This window comes from Danio aesculapii, chromosome 21, assembly GCF_903798145.1.
Source record: "Danio aesculapii chromosome 21, fDanAes4.1, whole genome shotgun sequence".
NCBI lineage: Eukaryota > Metazoa > Chordata > Actinopteri > Cypriniformes > Danionidae > Danio > Danio aesculapii.
Window position 1 is genome coordinate 38,020,854 of NC_079455.1, and position 25,504 is coordinate 38,046,357.

A 25,504-nucleotide genomic window follows, 5' to 3' on the forward strand; every position below is an offset into this window, starting at 1 on the left:
TGTAAATGTTTCCCATATTAAATATTATTAATTTAAAATACTCGGTCAGTTTAGTAGAATGTAATACTAACGTTACACACACACACACACACACACACACACACACACACATATATATATATATATATATATATATATAAATTTATTAAAGCATTTATTATTACAATTATTATTATTATTAATTATACTACTACTACTACTACTACTACTACTACTACAACTACAACAACTACTACTACTACTACTACTACTTATAATAATAATAATAATAATGTCAATTAATTGTGATTAAACCTAACCAAATTTTTGGAATATTTATGTATTTTGAATATTTATGAAATGGTTTGTTTTAATGTTTAAAATTTAATTTCTAAATATTTATCTGTATTATTTACACATATTTAACTTGGTATTGCCATTTAATGATTACTTATTACTTAAGGATTAATTATTATTATTATATCTGTATATGTATGTTTGTGTAATTTACATATACAGTTAAACAACCAGGCTATGCGGTGGTGCAGTAGGTAGTGCTGTCGCCTCACAGCAAGAAGGTCGCTGGTTCAAGCCTCGGCTGGGTCAGTTGGTGTTTCTGTGTGGAGTTTGCATGTTCTCCCCACGTTCATGTGGGTTTCCTCCGGGTGCTCTGGTTTCCCCCACAGTCCAAAGACGTGTGGTACAGGTGAATTGGGTAGGCTAAATTGTCCATAGTGTACGTGTGTGAATGAGTGTGTATGGATGTTTCCCAGAGATGGGTTGCAGCTGGAAGGGCATCCGCTGCGTAAAACATATGCTGGATAAATTGGCGGTTCATTCCGCTGTGGTGAACCTAGATCAATAAAGGGACTAAGCCAAAAAGAAAATGAATGAATAAAACAACCATAATACAAAATTACTCTTTTTATATAAATGACTTTAATTGAACATTATATAAAATAAAATAATTGTGGACTAAAATATAAATGTTGAGTAATAAATATTCTCTGTCAGTTTAGTTGATTGTTAATATTGACATTATTAATATTATATTTAAAATAAATAATTCATTAAAGCATTTATTATTATTATTATTATTATTAATATATACTACTACTACTACTACTACTACTACTAATAATAATGTTAATTATAATTAAAAATTAAGGAAATATTTGAATATTTATGTAATTATAGAAAATATTTATTGAAATGTTTAAAAGTTTAATTTCTAAATATTTATCTGTATTATTTACACATATTTAACTTAGTATTGCCATTTAATGATTACTTAATATTTAATGATTAATTATTATATATATGTAAATGGCGTTACGGTGGCACAGTGGGTAGCACAATCACCTCACAGCAAGAAGGTCGCTGGTTCGAGCCCCGGCTGAGTCAGTTGGCATTTCTGTGTGGAGTTTGCATGTTCTCGAATAAGCTAAATTGGCCAGTGTATGTGTGTGAATGAGTGCGTATGGGTGTTTCCCAAAGTTGGGTTGCAGCTGAAACCCGCTGCGTAAAACATATGCTGGATAAGTTGGCGGTTCATTCCGCTGTGGCGACCCCAGATTAATAAAGTCGAAAAGAAAATGAATGAATTAATGAATGAATATACATGTATATGCGTGTAACTTTTTTTTTAAAATTATTATTATTTAATACAACAACCATAATACAAAATTATTCTTTTTATATAAATGACATTAATTAAACATTATATAAAATAAATTCAATAATTTTGCACTGAAATATAAATGTTGAGTAATTTGAATTGACCCTAATATCAACATAACAAACATTATTTAACAAAATGTTTAATAAAAATAAAAGCTAGGGTGTGGATTAAGTAGAAACGTGTGAATGATAAGCGTTTGAATTCTGCGGAAATCTCCAGCACTTCTGCACGGACCTGCACATCACCCACAATCCCCGTGACGGACGGCGCAAACCGAGACCAGACAAAGCAAAATAAAATTGCTTTGAAAACCTGACAGAATGAATGAGTTGCTTTCTCCCAAAAACCGTAGCGTTATCCCAACACAACACCTGAAAGCACCTTTAGACGTGTCACATCCTTTTCCAAGCGTCCAACAAAAACAACACACACAGCACAAATTTATAGCCGTGCTTTTGGAAGTGACAAACCTTTCTGTGTTGATAAAAGTAGCCGTAATGTTTACAGCGTCAGATTTACCACACAGAAACGCGTCCGGCGCTTCATGATAACCGCTCCTGTCAGCGTCCTCAAGGACTGGACGAGCCAATATACAACACATCGCTTATGATCACCAATATAACACACACACTCGCGCCCTATAAAGTGGTCAAGTCCGCTGGGCGCTGGAAGAGTAAATAACCGGAGGGGGAAAAGAGTAACCTTGACCGCCGCGTCTGGATCGGACACGTCTCCGGTGTGAAGGGGAGCTTGATTGAGGAGCTCTATTATGGATGAGCTTAAAGGAAACCTTAGTGATGGATGACAACTCGCTCTAGTCACCTTCACATATCCCAGCATCCTCTCTGTCCAGCTGCCGCACCGATCTGCTGACAGATGCAAAACACATGCGGCAGAACAGAGAGAGAGGAGGGAAAAGGAGGATAAACGGAGGACATGTTCTTCGGAGAGAATTAAAAATCTATTCTCTTGGAATCTCTTCAGGTTGTTTATGAGGTTGTCCGGAAGACACAAATGTCATTTGGTGAAATGCACATGGTGCGCATTGATCTTGTCCAATACTGTAAGTCAATTGTGATTAAAATCAGAAAAGATAAAAGAATATATGAGGGAGTTTTTTTTACACTGTAACAAATGTTGGGGTTTAACACAATCACTTATGTCAGGACAACATGAAGGAATTAACTTATTTGCTTTTACAAATTTACAGTTGTGGTCCACTACGATATCATATTTGAAACTTTAGTTGATGTATAATGTAGCTGTGTGAACATAAACATCATCTCTGAATGTAAGACGCTCAAAGTTCAATGCAAAGGGAGACATTGGCTTTTACAGAGCAAGGTTATAATAGTCTTGGATTTTTCATTGGTTTTAGTTTTTATTTGGTTTGGACTTTTTGTTTTCAAATTCAGTTAGTTTTATTTAATTTTTAGAGGTAGATTTACTAGTTTTTATCAGTTTTTATATTTTGAAATTGCTTAGTTTTAGTTTCGTTTCAGTATTAGTTTTAGTTTTATTTTATAGGTGGGCATAGAGTAATTTTTTTTTATCTAGATTAATCTCACTGTTATCTTGGAATTAATCTAGATTAAAATGGCTCATTTGAATTCTGCCAAAGGCATTCAGAATATGTGTGCTACCCAAATAATGACATTAAAATGAATCACAAACTGCTTGAGAAACTTCTACTATGATAATTGGTGATGAAAATAAATGATGTTCAATAAGATGTACTTGTGTTTACTAACTATTTATTCAGTTAAACATGAATTTTGAACTGTAGGCCTACATAAGCTCCAAACAGCGGTTTTTGATCACCTTAATGCGACTAAAGTCATAACTGAACTAAACAGAAATGAAATTAAGACGTGGAGTATGCAGATATTAGTGGCATTATTGAAGTAAACACCACAATCAAACTATTACCGTCATGTAGGACTTTTCGCCATATTTTATGACAAGATCCACACAAGCGGCTGTCAGTAAAGGACCACACACACACACACATCGTGAAATGCGGAAATCTTTCCATTCGACGTGCGTTAATAAATTCTATAACACTCTCACCAGTCCTTACTCCTTATTTGCATCTAATAGCCCAGTTTGTCACCGGGGCATGAATGAAATGTTCATGAGTGAAAGTGAAACTGCCGAACTGCTGTTGAAGTCACCTAAAATTACAAGAAACTCTTACATGAAAGCACTTCACGTAAACACTTTAATTATATTATTGTCTAATAAGGCAAATAACTAGATTACAGATGTCCATGTCAGCGTAGTCAGTAGAGTCTTCGAAGTAAGTGAAAGATCCAGAAGGGCATCTGCTGATTTGATTCAGAAGGGCACGTTTTTGTCAGACATCTCACCGGTTTGACTTTAATTCACCGTCATTCATTTTAAAAAGCTCCCAGTCCATTTTATTTGTATACGTTTTACTCGAACACATAAACTCTGCAGAAGCCTGATAATTAGATATGGAGCTAACGTTAATCAGATTCACTCTAGTGAACTGCATCCATGTTAGCACGTCACGTTTGATGTGGTAATTTCACAGTAGGAATACACACAGATTCGAAGACTCGTTCTCGCCCACTACAGTGCAATTCAGCCAGGTATACACCTGAGCAAAAATGTCAAAGTAAAAGTCATCATAGCTTGCGAAGAACAGACCCAGCTCCCAACCAACTTTGAGAATAGATTAACAGCATTATTTTTTTATTATCGCCCGCATAGTCTCGCGTTAACGATAACGGCCCACCATTGTTTTTTTTTTATAAATAAGAATTTGTTAGGTGCAAGATACAAAATCATCCGAATATTGTATAACTCAACCAAAGATATATTTTTGAAACATGTATTCAGAAGACACAAGAACACTACCATCTAGCCATTCTCAAACTCAAATACAACAGCCCACAAGATAGCAGGCCTAAGTGCAAGGCTGCTTCAGTACATGTTGTGGTTTCTGGCTTTTCTCTTACTAAATCAAGCTCAGACTGGGGTTATGAATATCAGAAGAATATACTTTATTGGAATATTTCCCAAAAAAGCAGAGAGGTCCATAAGCAGACCCATCTCTAGTCTCACTCCAGGACAATCCAATGTCCCTCAAATTTGTTATCCCCTTTATCCTTGCTTCCTCCAACCTTTGTGTTTTCACAGCTGTTTACTGGTTTAACAGGCCTCTCCTAGCTCCTACTCCTTTACGACCCCTATTTAAAGACCCCTCTTCTTGTTGACCCTCATATTGTACAGATCTAATACAATCATCACTGTTTTTCCACATACAGTTCACATTTGGTAATCATGACTAGTATTTATGTTTCAAACATCTAAACTGGACTCTTCTCTCCCATACAGTATGTGTCTTTTCAAATATACATGACAGTTTCAACATGTGTTGTATACATTTCATGCCTTTCTGACACAGATGGTTCTCACTGCATCCCCAAGTCCTCTCTCATGCTCTTTTATGACCCTTTTGCCTTAACCTATCACCTGTTTTCAAAGATATATAATGGCAGATTCGTAGGGCCATCCACTCACCCAATTAAATGTGTCTTCATATAGGTTTACTAAATAAAAATCTACTTCATTTACAGTAGTGATGGAAAGTTCAGATCTTTTCCGTGAACCGGATCTTTCGTGACAATCCTAACAATGTTAGGGCTCAACATATCAAAAATATGTAGTCAGCAATCATAATTTCAGTCAGGTAAAACATCACCATGATCTAAAAAGGTTTTCCAATGAACTTTTGCAACCCAACTGAAGCATGATTCTCTTATTTAAATTGCATTACGACTTTCTGTTATGAAATAAACTTACGTTTTGGCAGATTCTCTCATGTAAGCCCTCGGTTTACCGTGCTGCAGTTGTTCAAGTTTAGTTCAGTCACAGCAGGCTGTCATGTCCTGTTTGTGCCAGGTTTAGTGAATCACACATACGCATTATTATGAGTTCATCCATTCTCAAATTCGATCTCTGTGTACTGATCTAATAACCGAATAACTCTGGAAATTAGTTTATCTCGAGTCAGAAGACATATCAGGCACATTAAAAAGTAAATCTTTGTGTATAAGTGCTTACTGGAGACATGAATCACCAAATGATTCCAATTTGGCAAGCTCAACCAGTTCACTTAAAAGATCTGGATAAAAAGAATGATTTGTTCGCGGATCAGGATCACTAACATGGAGATAAATCACATTAGTTGACACAAATGTGTTAAATAAATACTTTTAAGAGTCTGCTCTGGTCGTATTTAATGTTGTCACCGTGTTGCTGTCATGTCCAGTCGTTGTTTTGGTCGCGGGAGCAACCGCTAGGAATGACTGGAGGAGGACCGAAGGACTTGATCTGGCCAATGGCAGCAGGATTACAGACTATGAGGTGCTGTATGGCTCAACCACCTGCAGCGCGAAGCAAATAGATTTACTTCCAAAAGGCTCATGTATTAAATACATTTACAAAGACAAAAACGAAGGACATTTTTGCTTTAATTTTAGTTCATTTCAGTTAGTTTTGTATGTACACAATACAGTTTCAGTTAGTTCTAGTTTTTTAAAAAACTCTCGTTTTTGATTTATTACATGCGTAGTGTCCAGCGTTAACAGTATGTTGTAGTGAGGACATAAACCAGTATGTAAACAATGGGAAATGCTGTTTGGCATTGTTAACAATTATCCGTCAAACTGCTGTAATTTTTTTGTTTTTGCTGTTATATACTATAATTTGTTTCTGTTTGGTACAGCATATTATTTACAGTAAATAACTGAACAATTCTGCCTCATAAGTTTCTTTAACAGTTTTTTTTTTGACAATCACTAAGATGTGATTGACTTGGATTTAAGCTGCTTCGATTTAAAAATGAAAATTGCAAAAATAGTTTAGAAGTATTTTTTTATTGCAAATGCCACAAAAAACACCCTGCACAACTAAATACAATTTTGATTTTATAACAGCAGTAAACACTTTTTTTTAATAAGGTCTGGTTTTGTAGTGGCTGTACTTAAAATTAAAATTAAATTAATATAATCTAAATTAATGAAATTTTAACAGTAAACAGACTGCAGAGCTACTGTAAGGTCACACCTGCTTGTTATAAATGCTTGAAATTATTTAGTTGAAAATGTCCATTAGAAACCTAAAAGTAATCAAAAAGTAATCAGATGTAATCAGTTACTTTTAGAAAGTAATTGAAAAGGTACACTACTTATTACATTTTAAATAGGGTCTTTTGTACTCTGTAATCGATTACATTTCCAAAGTAACCTCCCCAACATTGTGTACATATTTATATATAAAATCACTTTTTAGTTCAACATCAAAATTATCGCATCATATTTTTGACCTATAAACAAAAAATATGAGATCCACCAAACCTACTCTCACCAAATTCTTCGGGAAACCCCAAATCACTTCCTGTGCACACAATCATATCAAAATGCTCATATACAGCACACACAAACAGGGGCGTAGCAGACATTTTAAAAGTGTGTGTTGGAGAGGGGGGTTTGGGGGGGGGGGGGCTGTATGAGATCATATGTTCATATAATTATTAATCACCTGTTTCTAAATGGTCTGTTGGTCTGTCTTTAAAAGTATGGGGGACGCATCCCCCATCCCCCCCAGTTGTTACGCCCCTGCACACAAGGCACTTTTGTCACATGCTTTTCTAAGCATCCAATAAAAACACAGAGCACCAATTAACAGCCATGCTTATAGAAGTGTCAAACTTCACTATTGTAAAAGTAACCATAATCTTAACACTATATATATATATAATCACTTTTAAGTTTAACATGATACGGTCACTTCATTTTTGACCCATATACAAAAAAAGTGGCTAAGATCCGCCCAAGCTACTCTCACCAAATCCTAAGGGAAACACTAAACCATGTACTGTACACACAATCATATCAAGATGCTCTTATAGCACACGTAAAGCACACTAAAAAGCACTAGCAGTGAGCTCGTGATTGACAGGGTGGCTGTGCGTCTTCACGTGCACCTCTGCTTCACTGCTGAGTCATAATGAGGCCGGCACTGAGCGAGGCACGGGGTCAGCGCAGCGCCGCCGGCCGGCTGATGGGCACCAAATGAACAAATTATGACGCGGCCCCTGGATTGTGATGGGGTCAAACGCCCCCCACCCCTCGCTCAGCCCGCGCGCGCCCTCATTCGCCCCCCGCGCGCCCTACACTGACAGTTCAATTTCCCTCCGACGCCCCGCGTTCGGCCCCCATTCGCCCCGCGCTAATTATGAATGAAAAGTTATCAGCCGGCTCCCCCGGTGCGCGCTTAAACAGTATTTCAGAGCAGATCCGCACGTCAAAATGTTATTAGAAACGGGAGGAGCCGAGGCAGACAGTTCGCTCGCTGACCCCGGATCGGCTAAATACCGCCGCTAACCGTCCCAGAATGCATCAGAGTGCCTCTCTATTTCACACACCGTTATTTCATCTAGACCCCAAGTCACACACACACACTCGTATGAATATATTTTCATACATCTGCATGCGCGCGCCTAAGAAAGAGCAGCTGTGTGACTGCGCGACACGCCGTAATGAATGGATGCATGTATGTGCGCGGCAGTGAGATGAGGTTTATCCAGCGTGACTAAGATTATAGCGGCCCGTAATGTATTTATGCATAGCATTGACTTTAAATAAGCCCTTTCTCTTTCTCTCAATCTCACCCTTTATTTGGGCTCTGATTAGCCTGGCCGCTGAGGCTCGTGGGTAGTATTCTAATGACCTGTGGCTAACAGCTTCTAGCGGCGCGGCGGAGCGGGCCTGGCGGGCCTGTCAATCAAAAGCGGACGCGCAGACACCCGCCCCAATGCTGAGATGCAGGTCAGCGGGGCAAAGGCGCAGTGATGGACAGGAGGAGAATAGGAATTCTGACAGATGAAGGTTGGAGCCTGTAGGAAGTTTGAAAAGTTTACTTGGACTCAAGGATATTGAGGATCGGGTGTTATAAGCAATCATAGTTCAACATCAGCGCCGTGAGTTTAAAGCGATAGTTCATTCAAAAATGAAAATCGACTCAGCCTTTGCTCAGCCTCAAGTGACTCTAAACTGTTTATTTTTTTCTGCTGAATTGAAAAGAAGATATTTTGACGAATGTTGGTAACCAGTAGTACCATACATTCTGAGAAAAAAAATGGTACAGTTTTGCACCAAGTAGTTACAAACCCTTGTCACTGGGGTGGTACCTTTTTATGGAACAGAATTGTACCTTAAGACAAAGAAACACATTTGTACCATTGCAGTTTGTACCTTTAAGGACATGATTTGTACCATGGGAAACCAAAATGTACCTTTGGTTTTTAAAACCTGCATACAATATTGTACCTTCATCAAAAGGTATACAAATCTGATCCATGAAGGCACGACTACAGTGGCAAGACACTATTTGAAGGCATTTTTCTGTGTCCAAAATGCGTCAATTTATTTTCAGTAAATATAAAATCAAATTCATCAAATACATTTTTAAACAATGTTTTTTTTAAAAAAGTTTCTTTTTGTGTAAATGCACTTTTTACATTTACAATAAAGAATAGAAAATACTTACATAAATTAAAAGATCTATTTTTTTGCTAAACATTTCACAACACTTTTGTTACAGAAACACATTCTCCCATGTACAATATTTAAAAAAATTCTCAAAAGGTGTGGATATCAAGCATGAAAATGTATTTATCAGACAATGCTTAGCAAATGTTTTTTAAAAAGCCTTAAATATTTAGTTTAAATGTTACGAGTTATTTTGCTTTATAGAACTTAATAATTAATGTTAAAGAGTTTCTTTAAACATATGCTTTTAAATGTTGATTCATGTTTTAATATGGAAATTATTCATAAAATCACTTTGGCTTTCCAGTAATATTTATTTTCACAGATATTCTAATAAAGAAAGAGCTGTCCAACATGTACCTTTTTTACTCGAACAATTGTGTTCCTTCATTCCAATTGTCCCATAAAAGGTACAGAACAGTAAGAGATCTTCTCTGTACCATATAAGGTACAAATTTAATGTAATTTAACTTTTCCTTAAGAAACATTATTTGTACCACCGTGTACCTATTTTCTGAGAGCGTATAGGAAAAAAATACTATGTAGCTGGATACAGAATTTTTACATTCTTCCAAATATCTTCTTTTGTGTTCAACAGAAGCTCAAATACTTAGCAGAAACTCAAATAGTTATGGAAATATGTCTTTAATAGTAAGACTGGACAATTTAGCCCTCTAAAAAAAGTCAATTTTTTACAAAAATAATCCTGATTTGAGGGCATTTTGAGAAAATCACGGAGTTCTAACATTCCTCCAAATATCCTCTTTTGTGTTCAACAGAAGAAACCCGAACAGGTTTGGAAATATCGTTTTAATAATATGTTGCTCTGTTATTATCATGAGGAATTGTGTAATTATTTATAGTTTTTTTTATTCCCTTGTTTAGGGATTTATTTGCAGAATTTGCTGTAAAATGTCTATAATAGTTGCTGTAAATTGTATCGCTTTACAATAAAAAACACTTAAATGTAAAAAATGAACGTTTTATTGAGGTGGATTGTTGGTGATTGGCTGGATGTCAGCCTGATTGGGTAGCTTTATTTGGACAGAGGGAAATTAAGACCCGTGTAAAATTATTTAAGACCTACAACACAAAATTTCAGTGAATTTAAGACATTTTAAGGCCTAACATTTTGTTTTAATTTTGAGATATTTTAAGACCCTGCAGACACCCTGATTTTTTTCTGTTGAATAGAAAAGAAGATATTTTGAAGAATGTTAGTAACTGGTTGCCACTTACAGACATACAGTAATAGGGAAAAAATACCATGGGGACACAGATTTTCACCATTCTTCCAAATATCTTCTTTTGTGTTCAACAGAAGCAAGAAACTCAAATAGTTATGGGCATATGCCTTTAATAGGACTGGACAAATTAGCCCCCCAAAAAAGCTCTTTTTTTTGTTGTTTTTGTTTTTTTTTTGCAAAATGTATGTACACCATTAGTAATGGTTAATCAATGCATTTGCCTCATTTAAACAATTGTACTATTTTTAATCTTGCAATTATGATAATTTTTAGAGATATTGTCTTTTTTTATTAACTTTTCTGTCATTTATTTCTCATTTGCTGATTATTTTGTTAATTTGACATTAATATATTACATATGTATAAAAATAGCCAATCGAAAATTCTTGGCATTCAAGTTTGCTTTGAATTGAAAGAGAGAGAGAAGCAGATTTGACCTGTCAGTGGGTGCACATGGCTCCTGAATAGCATAAAAGTATTTCTTTTTTATTTCAGTCTTTTTTTAACAGTCTTTTTTTAACTTTAACCCATTGAAAAGAAAAAGTGTCATAATAAATACAAATATTATTGAAAATGAAAATATGTTTTGTTTGTCGGATACAGTAAACTATTTATGTGATGTGAGTAAATGGTGTTTTTCAATCCGGCTAAAACCATAAGTATATTTCAAACCTGTGGGAAGCACTGAATATCAACCATTGCCTCCATTATATTCTAAAGCATTCAGTCTTTTATAATGCAAGTCGATGGAAGATGTATATGGGCATCAAAACTTGAGGTCAGCATTTTACTGATAAATTAATAAATTTAATATTTCATTCAACAAAGATGCGCTAAATGTATGAATTTACATTAAAGACATGTCCATGGTTTCCGCTACATTTATTCTTCCATGGCGGGGCGCCACAGCAAAATTCATCCCGCCACGGTTACATTACAGCTCATTCAAAACATTTAATTTTTTTTAATAGCGGGTGATAATCGCGCCAAAACGTATTAAAGAGTAAGTGAATTATAACCGCGTGAACTTTTCTGTAACCGACCGTAGTAGTGCTATGCATCATTTGTTTAACCCCTTAAGTTTACGTGCTGACTGACTGACAGGCTGACTGGCAGGTGCGTGATGTGTGAGGCCAGCTAACATGACGTAAAGCTGTTTCACTTTACTTCATGACGCATTAATACCGCTCTGTAGGTCTATTGAAGACATTCATAAATATTCCTAGCAAATCTAATAAATGTTGGAGACATACTCGTTACATAAATGCACTAAATCACACTTCAGCAGCGTTTATTTGAGAGCGCTCAAGAAGATTTGCGCTCAGTGTTGCCAGATGATGCTGACTGTTTCCAGCTCAAAAGCTGTCGAGATCCCAAGCGTTTATACACTGTTCTACGCATGTGTATGCGAAGAACGGGGGCTATGGCATCTCTTTGGGAGATCAAAACAGGTTTATGATGGCAGACCAGGCACGTCGTAGCAAAACCGCCCAAATTTTCACTACCCGCCTATGTCCCTTTTTACCCACAAAAATAAATTCAAAGCCGCCCAATCAAGCAACACTGTCTGCGCTTGAGCAGCGCGTATTTGAGGGCGCACAAGAAGCTTTGTGCACGAGCAAAGGAAATCGGCGCGCAAGCAAAGAGATTCGCATGCTGTAGGCTATTACATGAATGCGATCTCGACTCGTAATACTGCGCTCACAACATTTGTCATTGAAATAACGCCACAGGCAGTTAGTAGATCTGTGTAAAAAGGCCTGCCGCCACAGCTGGAAAACATCCTAGAGGAAACACTGATGTCTAATATTGACTTCTATTTCTTATAAAAGCAGTTCACTATTTATTAAATATTCCAGTAAAACAGTTTCAACACTGATGATAATAATAATAATAATAATAATAATAATGAATGCCTTTTTTTTATTCATGTGGAACTTCTGGTGCCTACTATTTGCATTCTAGTCGCTTTTCAACTAAAAAAATGTCTCTATTATGGTCTTACAAATATACATAAGCTTTGAAATAAATATTAAAAACAATAAACTCAAGGCCCAGACCCTCTGAGAATCTTTGGCTTGAAATATGACAGCAGCGCGGGTCTATAAACAGGCGTCTCGAGTGTGTGTGTTATTGTCTGAGGCCCGCTGGGATATTACAGTTCATGTGTCAATCCTAAAAGAGAAAGACACAGATAGTATTTGAGAAGAAATGACCACACATGCTTCATTCATCTCAACACTGACATCTCTCCCTCCCTCGCTCTCTCTCTCTCCTCACATCAGTCTCTGCCTGACACTGGACTCTCACTAGAGAGGAAAGAGCCGTCACACTGCCAAAGGTCAACAATCACATACACTGACAACACACTCACACACAATGGACTCACACAAACGCAAACCGTGAACATATACACGGTAAGCATTTACACATGCACAGTGAGCACATACACGCACAAACAAACGTACAGGATGCACACAGACAAGAACACTGAAAAAAAGAGGGAAGAAAATATAAAAACTATAATCCATAAAATTTTAAACACAAAAGGAAGGAGGAAACAAAGAACATTTAGATTAGGGCTGGGCGATGTGGGCAAAAAATCCTATCTCTGTATTTTTAGGAGGAATGACGGTATATGATATCTGGTATTTTCCCATAAATAATTTACTTGAGAGTCAAAGCCTTTGTAAAACCTTTATTAAACAGTTTTTGAGCAAAATATTATTCAAACACAGGGGTTTCTCTCCCTGTTATTATCATCATCATTATAATTATCATTCTTATATTGTTATTTGTTGAAAGAGTAGCCTACAGCGAGATATTAAAATAGAAAAAGAAATGTTTGGTAGACAAATGGATGTTTTTTTATCTTACTTTTTTTTTTTCATCATTTTTTTTTTCTGTTTAAACCACCAACCGTTCGTACACTATAGGCACACACACAAATCAAATCACGTCCTCCAGTTAAGGAGCTAAAATAAATAAATCAATTAAACAGAATAAATATAATGATTAGAATATAATCGGAATTGAAGTCAATATGCAATAACAGACCAGAACGCAGAGCTAAATGTGTTGTAACATGATGTAAATGTTGTATGTATGTCTTCAGTGTTTGGACTCTCGGTGGTGGTTTTTAAACCACACTGGACTGAACTTAAACACTACAAACTGAACTACACTGGTCCTATTTACTATGACCTTTTATGTGAAGCTGCTTTGACAATCTACATTGTATAAGCGCTATACAAATAAAGGTGAATTGAATTGAATGTAAAGAAGAGACTGTCGTGTAATAAATACTGGAATTATAATCAGTGAATATGAGGTAGTTTCACTTTCAAAATGTGGTATAAATTCATACCATTTTGGCGGTTTTAATTCTTTTGAACAGATTCAGGTGCTGCTTGTCAATTTGATAAAGCTTCTATGTTCCTTCTTGCTGTCAATTGCGGAAGAAATGATCGATAAAAGGTTTCTGATAAACCGCTGTGACAGCTGCAGGCGCTGTGTGACCCGTATGCACATTGAGGGGAGGTCAGATTTGTCCAGGGAGTCAGATTTCGATACACCTGCACTGCATGTTCCTCCATGTTGCGTGTAGTGATGGGTCATTCTTGAACGATTCGTTCATTTTGAACAAATCTTTTGTATCATTCATTTGCGCATGTGCACATTTGTGCAGGTGGAGCTCGTGTGCTACCTTGGAGTGGTCTGTTTCGCACAGAAAGCGTACGTGTGGCCTCAAACCAAGTCGATATGAAAGATATCGCATAATCCCGCATCGGGTTGGCGAATCATATCAATATATCCCCAGAACTCGAAATACTGCCCAGCCTTAATTTAGATTGATATACAAAGACTGGAACGGAAAAGCTTTTAAAAAATAGTGTATGAAGGGTGTGTAATATTGCTCATATTTTATACGATTTTTTTTTTGTGAGGATTTTGGAGAAAATATTTAGACTGTATTTGTAGTAAGTGTGTTTTTTTGCTAGTGCCTTGAGGGTCTGTCCTTGGATAAATAAATATGACATGAAAACCATCAGCAGGTTGCAACTAGTCTCTGTCTTAAATTGGGATTCACTGAATCATTAATTCAAATGATTTGTTCAAATCAGCCGATTCCTATACAAAGCAAGAAATCGTTTGAACAACTGATTCACTGACACAAATTCATTCAAAGAGAGTTTCATTTACGAAACAAAACAATGAAGTGTTACAATGAGATGCACAAATGTTCTGCATCGGTTTTTCCCTGAACTGAAATAAATAAATAAATAAACAAACAAATAAATAAATAAATAAATGAAAAATCTGGCTTGTTTTTCATTCATAACAAGCTTCATCACAGTCGATGATTTTGGACTATCAAAGACATTTTTTGCAGAGTGAGTCGCATACTTGATAAACAATTTGTAACCCACTGGTCCTACTGCACTTTGCTGGCTGGCCTCTGTTACACTCACCCCTTTAAATCTTACTCCCATCCTGTACGAGCCCCCACATGCAACCCACCAGTCCTACTGTACCCAACCCGGTCTGAGCTGGAATCGAACCGGTGATTCTTTGCATGGGAGTCGGTTGCTCTAACAGGAAGCTTAAGACCATGGCCTCTAGCGTCTGTTGCTAGAGCACCTCTTGAGCTCAAAGGAGTGAGGTTTACCTGCATATCACTTTGCTAGCTGGCCTCCGTTACAAAGTACAATATTTATTAGAATATTAATAATGCGCACAGAATGTACAGGATAATGTACATTTATTAATGCAAATTAACCCTAAACCAACATTTAACCGCGTCATTCACATTTATTCAATTGGCAGAAACATTTATCCAAAGCGACTTACGAATGAGGATAAAAGCAGGACTTCAAATCACCAGAAATATACAGAAATATCTAGTATAGTTAGTGTCTGTAGGAAAGTGTCTGGTACATATGGAGAGGAAAGAGAGTCTTCTACAGGTGGTTTGTCATGCCCACTTACCTGCGTGACTCACTCAGAGTTTCTGCACTCAGAAATGTTTTCCAGGAGCATGGAGCGTTTATAAGAAATTGTTACAAGTCTGTCTGGAAATACTCTATTCTGATTGATCAGTCGCGATATTCTAAGGTATGCTATTCCCAAATAACAACCGCTAATTAACACAAACTCATCCGGGAACTTCGAACCACCTTGACTGTCAGTGAATAATTTCAAATCCATATACTTACATCCACACGCATATGTAACTGCCTGTGTGTAACGTCATGGTTTTTGAGTACATTTAATAACATGTAGGTTAGTCTATATTTTGCGTTTTTGACAGTTTGGCCCCATCTTGCGACTGAATAATGCGCAGGTTAGTGTTACTCCATCAGCTGTTTTTGTTTCTGTCAGCTTTGTGCTTAATTAAAGAATTAATAAAGTATTACGGCTCAGAACAATGATTTGTGTTTAATTTTTATGTTATGTGGCAAGAAGTTGTGCAATAAGCAGGTTAAAGTACATCTATGATGGTTGTTTAAACAGAATAAAGCCCTTAAGTCTAATACAACTGCCCTCCGCTTTGCCCCGATAGTATTTCTACGAATATAACCTCCTGGATGTCCATTATCTCTAACGTGTCAGATGCGTATATGAGGGAATATGGAGAGTGGGTTTGTAGGAAAGTGTCTGGTGCATATGGAAAGGAAAGAGTGTCTCCTAGAGGTGGTTTATCAAGCCCACTCACCATTTTATACAAACAACTTAGGGGTGTAACGGATCACAGTTGACCCTATAAACCTTACGGATCATACTCAATAGTTGTCGAACAAACAATCATCAAAATTATGTCACTAAACAGTTCTTCAAAAATGATACACCTAGTAATGAAACAAAGTTGTATGAGTGAATTGAATTATCAAATAAAAAAATATAAATATAAAGATTATAATGTTAGATTCATACATTTAACATTCATCAGCAACAGTAGCAAAGATCATTTTTCACAGTATTGAATATTTAACTTTTTTTATACAGCTGGTTATTTCTTGATTGTTGTTATTTTTGTTAAAACCAAAAGTTTCTAGCAGCAATGTTTTGCTGATCCAAAAAATGGTCCGACCCGTGACTCAGAAACCGCAGTGATCTGAACCTTGAGATTTGTGATCCGTTACACCTCAGATGACTCAATGACCAATCAGAATGAAGCATTGCAGAAACATAAAAAGTCAGAAGAACACAAACACACACCTGTAAGGCTGATGTGGGTGAGATTGAGAGCCCTTGTAGGTCAGACAGGAGACTAGGAGACAAGATGGAGCTTTTGGGTGTCGTCACTGCTGTGGGAGCGACTGCAAACACAACAATGACATTAAAACCCACTAATAAATCAAAGCATTTATTGGTTCTGATCCAAAACCTAATGTGCTGCTCAGCTAGACCTTTTGAAGCTCAATCAAATGAGATCAGAACATTTTCTTATATGTTATGTGTAGTATTGTGTCTAATTTGACTTTGCTCTTAGATACTGGTGAATACCTTAACAACTTTATCCACCGTTGGCCACATTTAATATATTTATTACTCATTTTACCTAAGTTTTAGAACAGAAAATGAGTATAAGGTCCCTAATTAAATTGTAAAGCTAAAAGGCACAATCTAAATATGACTACAGAATATTTACACTCACTGGCCACTTTATTAGGTACACCGGACCAACCGTTTGTTAATGCAAATTTTTAATCAGCCAATCACATGGTGGGAACTCAATGCTTTTTGGCATGCAGATATGGTCAAGACAATCTGCTGCAGTTCAAACCGAGCATCAGAATGGGGAAGAAAAGTGATTTAAGTGACGTGGCATGGTTGTTGGTGCCAGACGGATTGGTCTGAGTATTTCAGAAACTACTGATATACTGGGATTTTCATGCACAACCATCTCAAGGGTTTACAGAGAATGGTCTGAAAAAGAGAAAATATCCAGTGAGCGGCAGTTCTGTGGGAGCAAATGCCTTGTGGATGCCAGAGGTCAGAGGAGAGTAGTCAAACTGGTTCCAGCTGATAGAAAGGCAACAGTAACTCAAATAATCACTCGTTACAACCAAGGTCTGCAGAAGAGCATCTCTGAACACACAACACATCCAACCTTGAGATGGTATCTTGTTAAACCTATGCCATGAAGGATTAAGGCAGTTTGTAAGGCAAAAGGGGCCCTACCCGGTACCAGTAAGGTATACCTAATAAAGTGGCCGGTGAGTGTATATATGATTATAAATTCATGTACATAAACAAAACAAGTCATATTATTTATCAGTAGAAAATCCTTCTAAAGCACAGTATTTTGTTCAATTATCAAGGATAACACAGAAATGAATCTGTATAGAAAGAAACTTACAATCATCCAGATCAAGCAAAGACACTTCCTTCTTCTCAACCTGCTGAAAATGCACACAAGCGTTACATTTAAACATGGATGCATATATAGTACACAGCAAAAATTCATAGCTGAATGTGCTTTTTTTTCTCAATCTCACCTTAACGACAGGTTTGGACTGAACAGGTTTAGACTTTGTGTTTTTCTTTTGATCTGTTCCTGAGTCTAAATCCGACTCCAATTCTGATCCAGATTCCGATCCGGATTCAGACGAGCTTTCAGACGATGAACTCCCAGAGCCTGATTCGCTTTCTGATCTGGATTCACTCTTTCCAGCATTCCCATTCTTCTGCTTCCTGTCAATTGCGTTCACACAAACAGACAATGCATATATTTGAGTTCACTAATCAAATTGATCATCTTAAATTAAAGATGCATCCAGTAAACACTAATTCATATCTACAGACTGTCTACAAAATGCATCAGTCAAGTTTCTGCTAAATATCTTTCATCATAATATGCTGTTATTTCCTTTCCTTGGGTAGAATCTGAAGTACTTTTTGTTTCCTGTGTGTCTCTTTAAATGCAAATGAGCTGCTGAACTCCACCCCCTTTCAAAATGAGGGCGGAGCCTTTACAACTGTTGCCTTAGTTTACTCAAGCAATTGCAAACTAAACATCGTCATGCATTTTAGTAGGGATAGCATTGTCAGTAGGGCTGTGCGATTTGGGGAAAATATCTAATTGCGATTTTTTATTTCGATTTGATTTGCGATTTAATTATGTAGTCAAGCTTCAGCTTAATATTCTGTATCGTAGCTTCTTACTGCTAAAATGCAGTACGTGTTAGTTAAACGAGGAACTGAAAAGATATTAACTCCAACTTTTATTCTAATTTTTAAATAAATATTTAGAAATGAAACACAAATTTTTCTTTAGAGCAAACAGTAGTGAGTTATGGCGTTAGTTATCTCCTAGTGCCTTTGTGATGTTTTTTCATATGGTGTAACAGCTGCAAACAACTCTAAAATTGTACTGTGCTGTTGCTAGCTACTATATTGAGTGTCACTGGCAATACTTTTAGTTGACTTTTTAGCAAGACACTACTCATATAGCCGCCTGTGGGGCTTTTTTAGGTGCTGGTTGTTTCCTCGTGCTGAAGCAACAATTCTGCAACAGCTCTTACAAATGATCTGTTTTTGTTCGGTGTCTGTGACTTTAAAACCAAAATACTCCCATATAACAGACATCTTGTTTTTCTTTGATATGAATTTGACTATTAATCAGACCCCATAGATTTTCGCGAATCCGCGATCGCTGAATCCAACGCAAAATCAACAAAAAGTCACAAATTTTTGTGATCCTGCAAAATTCTTAACTAAACGCAAAATAATCGCAACAAATGTGAATAATCTCATAAAACATCCTATTCTAAACCATTTTATCAAAATATATTTATTTCAGTTTGCAATGAATTGTTTTACATGACTTATAGATGTTCATCCGCAGCGCACGTGATGTATTTGAGTTAGGGTTGGCCGATAGACGATGCCATCGTCCATCGCCGATAGACACCATGATGCTGAGCTGGCATCGTGATCCTTCGCCCCGCCCTTGTCGCAAATCCGCTTGTGAAAAATACACACCGAGGGCCCGTTAACACTAATACGTCTTAGTTTTAAAATGGCATTTAAGAACAAAATGATCCACAGCTCTTCGTCTACACTACCGCTGAAAATGCACATCACGTGACCACATACACACTGTCATGCGCTCAAGACAGTGGGTCCAGGCAGTCAGATGGTCAGTACACTGCTTCAATCTTTCGCTTTCACGCTTGTACTTTTTAGCGAAAACCTCAGATACTGTTGGTTGTGCAACTTTTTTACCAACCAAGTTTGTCAACGCCATTATAACGACACAGATCACTCTGCCTATTCATGTCAGAGTCCCGCGGAAAGTGATTGTATCTTCATTTATTTATGATTTTGGTTATGGCTAAAACAAAGACCATGCGGGTAAGGTAGTTGAAACGGTAGGCTACAAATAATTAATTCGTTATGAATTAAATAATTATTTATAAATATTAAATTCACCACCACCTATAACGACGATGCCATCGTCCTTCGCGATGTTTCACATTAGACATTGTACCATGCCAAATTGGTCAACAAAGCCCAACCCTAATTTGATAATTTGAGTGTCTCTCGAAAAATTATGTCTCACCTGCGCCCTCACAATCATTACATTACATGGAGGGGGGGGGGGGGGGGGGGGGGGGGGGGGGTGGGGTTGGGTTGCAGCCTGTGCAGTAAGCAGATGCGTATGAAGCGCAAGTAAATGTGTAGGCAACTCAAAGACGCAACTAGACATCCGGTGGTGCATATTGACTGTTTAGTGCATTTGACGCACTTCAGACGGCAAAAAAAGTGCGAGCAATAGAACGGACAGAACGGCAAGCAGCTTACAATGATGGATATTGGTTCAAGGATGACGACCAATGGACATGACAAAATTGAAGGACATTATTTGTGCTTTATATGTATGGCTGGTATTATGATGTTCAATGTGAAATCGATAAATGCTTTCATTTAACTTTTCCTGCAGTAAACGAGACAAAATGCTTCCCTGCAATGAGCTTTACCGCAGTCCGTGTTTTAGGTGTATTATGGTAGAGGAAGCCCTAACGCATGTCCTGAGTGAGGTACTGTACATTTCAGATTCTTCAGTAAGTAAAATCTAAAAGAAAGAAAAAGTACGTTTGTGCAATTTTTATATTTATATATATTTTTTTTTTTCGCAAAACTGTCTGCAAATTTCTGGGAATTGCCACCTCTATAGTCAAAAATATACCCATGCTATTTAAGGCGGTCTTGTGGTCAAGAGCCACAAATTACACTAATGCTTTTCTATTAAAACAACAAAAATAACTTAGGATTGTAGCCAGGAAGTTGCGGAATTATTCAGCGACCACCATTGCAAGCAATTTAGTTACATGTTTAAATATTTATTCCTGGGTCAAATTTAACAACCTATAAAAGTGTTAAACAATAAGCCAACAGCAAGGAACATTCACTGTCGAAACATCTGAAGGGACGTTGCCTGATACAGACAGAGAGAGGAGATTGTTTAAATTAGCAGAGGGAACAATGTCTGTTTAATTGTGAGATGATTAGATGGATTAATTTGGCCTTTTGATTTCAATTGCTCAGAGCAAGTGACACACACACACACGCGCACACACACACTTCAACGGCAGCATTAAAGCAGGTTGTGTGTTTATTAATGAGAGCATTTCACGGTACTTGAGGATGTGGACGAGAGCCTTAAATTATGCACAATGGCAGAATAAACAAAGCAGGCAAAGTGTGCATCATACACACATGTGCGTGTGTGTGTTTGGGTATTAGCTGTTTAATTATAGGCTCTAATGAATTGAGCAGGGTCAACTACAGAAATGTTACATCACAGCAATCAACAGTGTGTGCAAGGTGTTGATCGTGTGTGTGTGTGTGTGTGTGTGTGTGTGTGTGTGTGTGTGTGTGTGTGTTTATGGCCTGAAAATACATATAATTGTAAGTGACTTTTGATACTTAAAATGCATCAATAAATTATTCAATTAAAGATTTTTTTCATTTATCAATTTTTTATCTTGATAAATGATGTCAGTAGTTCAAAACGATCAATAAATTATTTAAATTGCATTTTTAAAAAAAAAGATGCATTCATAAGCATGGCTATTACAGAGTTATGCTGCGATCACACCCGACGCGGATGAAGCGTCAAGCATAAGTTATTTACATGTTAAGTCAAAGCAAAGATACGAATCGCACCACGAATCGCGTCATTTGCATGAATCGCACCGCACAATGTCTTCACGTCTTTGCATTGACTTAACATGTAAATCACTCGCGCTTGAGTTGAGCATTTTTGCACATATCATGCGAATCGTTTGAGTTTGAAAATCTGAACTTCAGATGGCGTTAACCAGTTCTTTTGCAGGGTTGTGATTATGACAAAGTGCCTGTTGTCAGTGTCCCGAGGGGAAATCCTCATGTGACAACAGCTCATCAAACTGGACTTGGCTCAGTCTGAATCCCCGCTGAAAGCCTCCATCATCCAGGTATAGTTTCTGGAGGAGTTGAGGAACTTACAGAGCTGGGTGCCCCTCAGAAAGTATCTAGTGGACACGGCGTTGAATGAACCTACATTGTTTTTCAGCCTTCCTAATGCACATAAAGCACAGCTACTATCTCAATAAAATCCATGTTAGCCATTTAGCAATGAAGCTAGTGTGACTGAGCAGACAGAAGCCCTGCCCATGACGTGAATCCACACTTTTCACGTGTGAAGTTCACGTGACATGAATTTGACGCACAAATGAAGCGAATTTGACGAGTGAATGAAGCAAGTGAACTCAAAGGGCTCTATTTTAATGATCTAGGCGCAAAGTCTAAAGCAAGCGCAGGGTGCAAAAGCATTAAGGGCATGTCCGAATCCACTTTTGCTATTTTAAGGATGGAAAAATACGCATTGCTCCCTGACGCACGGTCTAACAGGGTTGTGCTTATTCTCTTAATGAGTTATGGGTGTTTTGAGCATAATGTGAATTAAACCATTCAGAGTCTCATCTCCCATTCCCTTTAAGAGTCAGTTGCGTCGCACCATGGCGCATTTGCTATTTACATGGCGGACTTTGCAAGAGGAAAAACTGAATGCTTCACTAGCGAGAAAACAGTTAAACAGACTGTCTGCAGTGTGGATAAGGAACGAGCCTCCTCCATTCAGCCTCTTTACTTTCTCTTTACTTTTACTCTTTACTTTACTCCTTTCAGGAAACGGTGTTTTACTCACTGCACTAAAGACATCCATTAGCCTACATGTTTAATTTGAGTCAAAAGGTTTCTAAATTCAGTTCTAATTTCCAGCAAACGAATAAATGAACAATAATAACGAAGTGTGGTCAAAAACACTGAGATTTCCAAACACACGTCCTGTTCTGATGCCCCATATGGTGATGCATACGTCCCCAAAACCCGACAAATGGACAAATCTGAACTTGTTTTTGTCAAAACAAATATAAATATGCATATAATAAATAATACTGATAACGATAATAACATTATACAAAAGCAAACTGTCATGAAAAAGGCACCCCGGACATGAAGGCATGAAGGCAGTGGTTTTTATATCTATGTAGTAAATAATATTTTTTGTAACATTTTAATCCTTTAATTTTTTTCATTTGTAAAGATATTTGTGTATTGCTGTACATCCTGTGTGTATAAAGCATTTGGACCTGTATAGGTGCATAACTAACATGTTCTGCGCTGGACTTTAGACCAGCTTTTACTTGGTCAATGTCGTGATCTATTTCAGATCTTCAAAATAGCAACGCGCCAACAATGTGCCTTAACACACCTCCTTTATGGAGCAGAACACCCATGTGTCCACAAAATGGCACAAATGGATTTGCTATTTAAACAACGTAGCGCAAAATGGAAAAATTAGGGTTGCGCTGGTCTGAAAATAGCAACAAATCGCGCAAAACACGTCTTGCGCCTTATTGCGCCCGTTGTATGATAGAGCCCAAAATGTTCACGCTTCCATTTACGCATGAATAGCACAATTTATTCGCACATGCCGCGTTTGGTGTGAACACAGAATTACAATAAATACATTTATCTTTCAGAAAGTCTCGCAGCTCAAACTCAAAATAAAATAAATAATGTAAAAAAATTTAGCTAATTATATTGATTTCAAAATTTCTATTAATATTAGTGTAATTGCAAAAATAACTACAGGTAAGAATGGGTTAAAATGTTAATGGTAAACATAAAATATAATAAAAAGATAATTAGAAAACTAAATTACTGAGAAAAAAAAGCCCTAACTGCTTAGTCTTTGCATGTGTGTGTGTGTGTGTGTGTGTGAGAGAGAGAGAGAGCGAGAATGTGTGCATATGAACAGATGGAGGGTGAGATTATTGGTGCCACATTTTATTAGTCACGTTTTATGCTGCCGCATACGCAATCACACAAACACACACTGAACACACACATTATTTACCTGCTGCACATACATAAAACGTTTTAAGTTATACGTTGTGCATTCACTTGTGTGCACACTTGAGGACAACACAGCCATGCACGTTTAAAAGGGCCAAAATCAATCTCACACACCATCTGTCTATATATTTCTGCTCGCAAGCACGTCAAAATTAGCACTAGCATTAGATGTAATTATAAAGTGCTGGAATTCAGACCACTAAAGGTTGATATGCATTATAATTACAAAATATATATATATTTAAATGTCTTATGCTCGCCATGGCGGTATATATTTATTCCAAAATACAGTAAAATTGTGAAATATTTTTACAATTTAAAAAAGTCATTTAAACTGTGATTCTCTGCATCTTTACTCAAATCTTCAGTGTTAAACAACCCTTAGGAAATCATTCAAATGTGGTGATTTACTGTTCAAATGCTATATATTTATATGGAAGTCATCATAAAATCATAAAATATAAATATTTTTAAATAGATTTAAATTGCTTTACTCCTTAGTTTTGCAAGACAACGCATCTTTACAGAATAAAAGTATTTGTTTTTTATTATATTATGAGAAGATTTAAACACTACAAAATCTACTAGACCAGGGGTTCTCAATCTTGGTCCGAGAGGTCTGCAGCTCCAACTTGCCTCAACACACCTGCAGGGATGTTTCTAGAAAGCCTAGTAAGAGCTTGATTAGCTAGACCAGGTGTGTGGCTGTTTCTCAATTCCAAGAACGCAAGTCCGTTCTCAGTCTAGCCAGATCACCTCGGAAGAATGAACTCGGGAGACCGCGAGGACAAAGAACGCATCCTGTGAGAAATGAGATGCTGCGTTCTTCCAGATGGTCACATGACTCTCACGCATCTTTAACCAAAAATTATTTAAACATTACAGCATTTATACAGCGATTTATTGTTTTTCCCCTTTTCACAATATATACTATGCAAGACTCTACAAATATATGTTGCACAATACAAAAAAAAAGATTTTAATACCAATTTCAGCAAATAAACACCCTAATGTGTTGATTCCTTTATTAAGATTTTCATGATTATGTTTATATTCACCGTTTCATTTAGGAAAACCCCTGAGGTACATCAGTTATATCTCTGAACTTTAATAATAAACCTATATAATAATAAACAATAAAAAATTGTGAAATTGTGCGACTGCTGAGAGCGCAAGCAGCCAGGGACACCGGCCCTCATGGCCAAAAAATTAGCCAATCCAGGCCTGCGAGACGTTGATATGAAACTTAAGCCCCGCCCAATTGTTGCTCGCGCAAACCCGGGAAAATTGAATCCCGCCCACACAACACAGTAGCAAAGAAATAGAGGAAGACAAACACTGTAGCAGATCCCGAATGAATCAAGTTGTGTAGACGCTGTGCTCAGCTGGATATTATTGGAAGTGTGAGGGAAAGTTGGTGTTATTTTCTCTACCCAAAGATGAAACTGTGAAGAGTCAGTGGTTGAGGTTTAGTTTTGAAAAATACCTCAGCATTATAGCCCCAGCCTTGTGCTGTGTTCTCGTCATTTTTTTGACGAGTGCTTGTGAAATCTACACGCTTAAAATGGGGGATTCGTTGGCTGTTTGTTAAAGGAAGGATCAGA

At 37.1% G+C, this 25,504-nt stretch overlaps 1 protein-coding gene across 2 annotated transcripts in view; it reads right to left on the minus strand.

The window, feature by feature from the left end:
- ap3b1a (adaptor related protein complex 3 subunit beta 1a) overlaps positions 1–25,504 on the minus strand; it is a 117,144-nt gene that overhangs the window by 50,073 nt on the left and 41,567 nt on the right. Inside the window, exons 14-16 of one of the 2 annotated variants that reach the window (XM_056445931.1) lie at positions 17,993–18,188; positions 17,854–17,893; positions 16,710–16,810 (exon numbers count right to left, since the gene is read on the minus strand). In XM_056445931.1, coding sequence (XP_056301906.1) covers positions 16,710–16,810; positions 17,854–17,893; positions 17,993–18,188 — 337 coding nt within the window. Of the gene's footprint in view, positions 1–16,709; positions 16,811–17,853; positions 17,897–17,992; positions 18,189–25,504 lie in introns of both variants that reach the window. The other variant, XM_056445930.1, reaches the window with a different exon arrangement.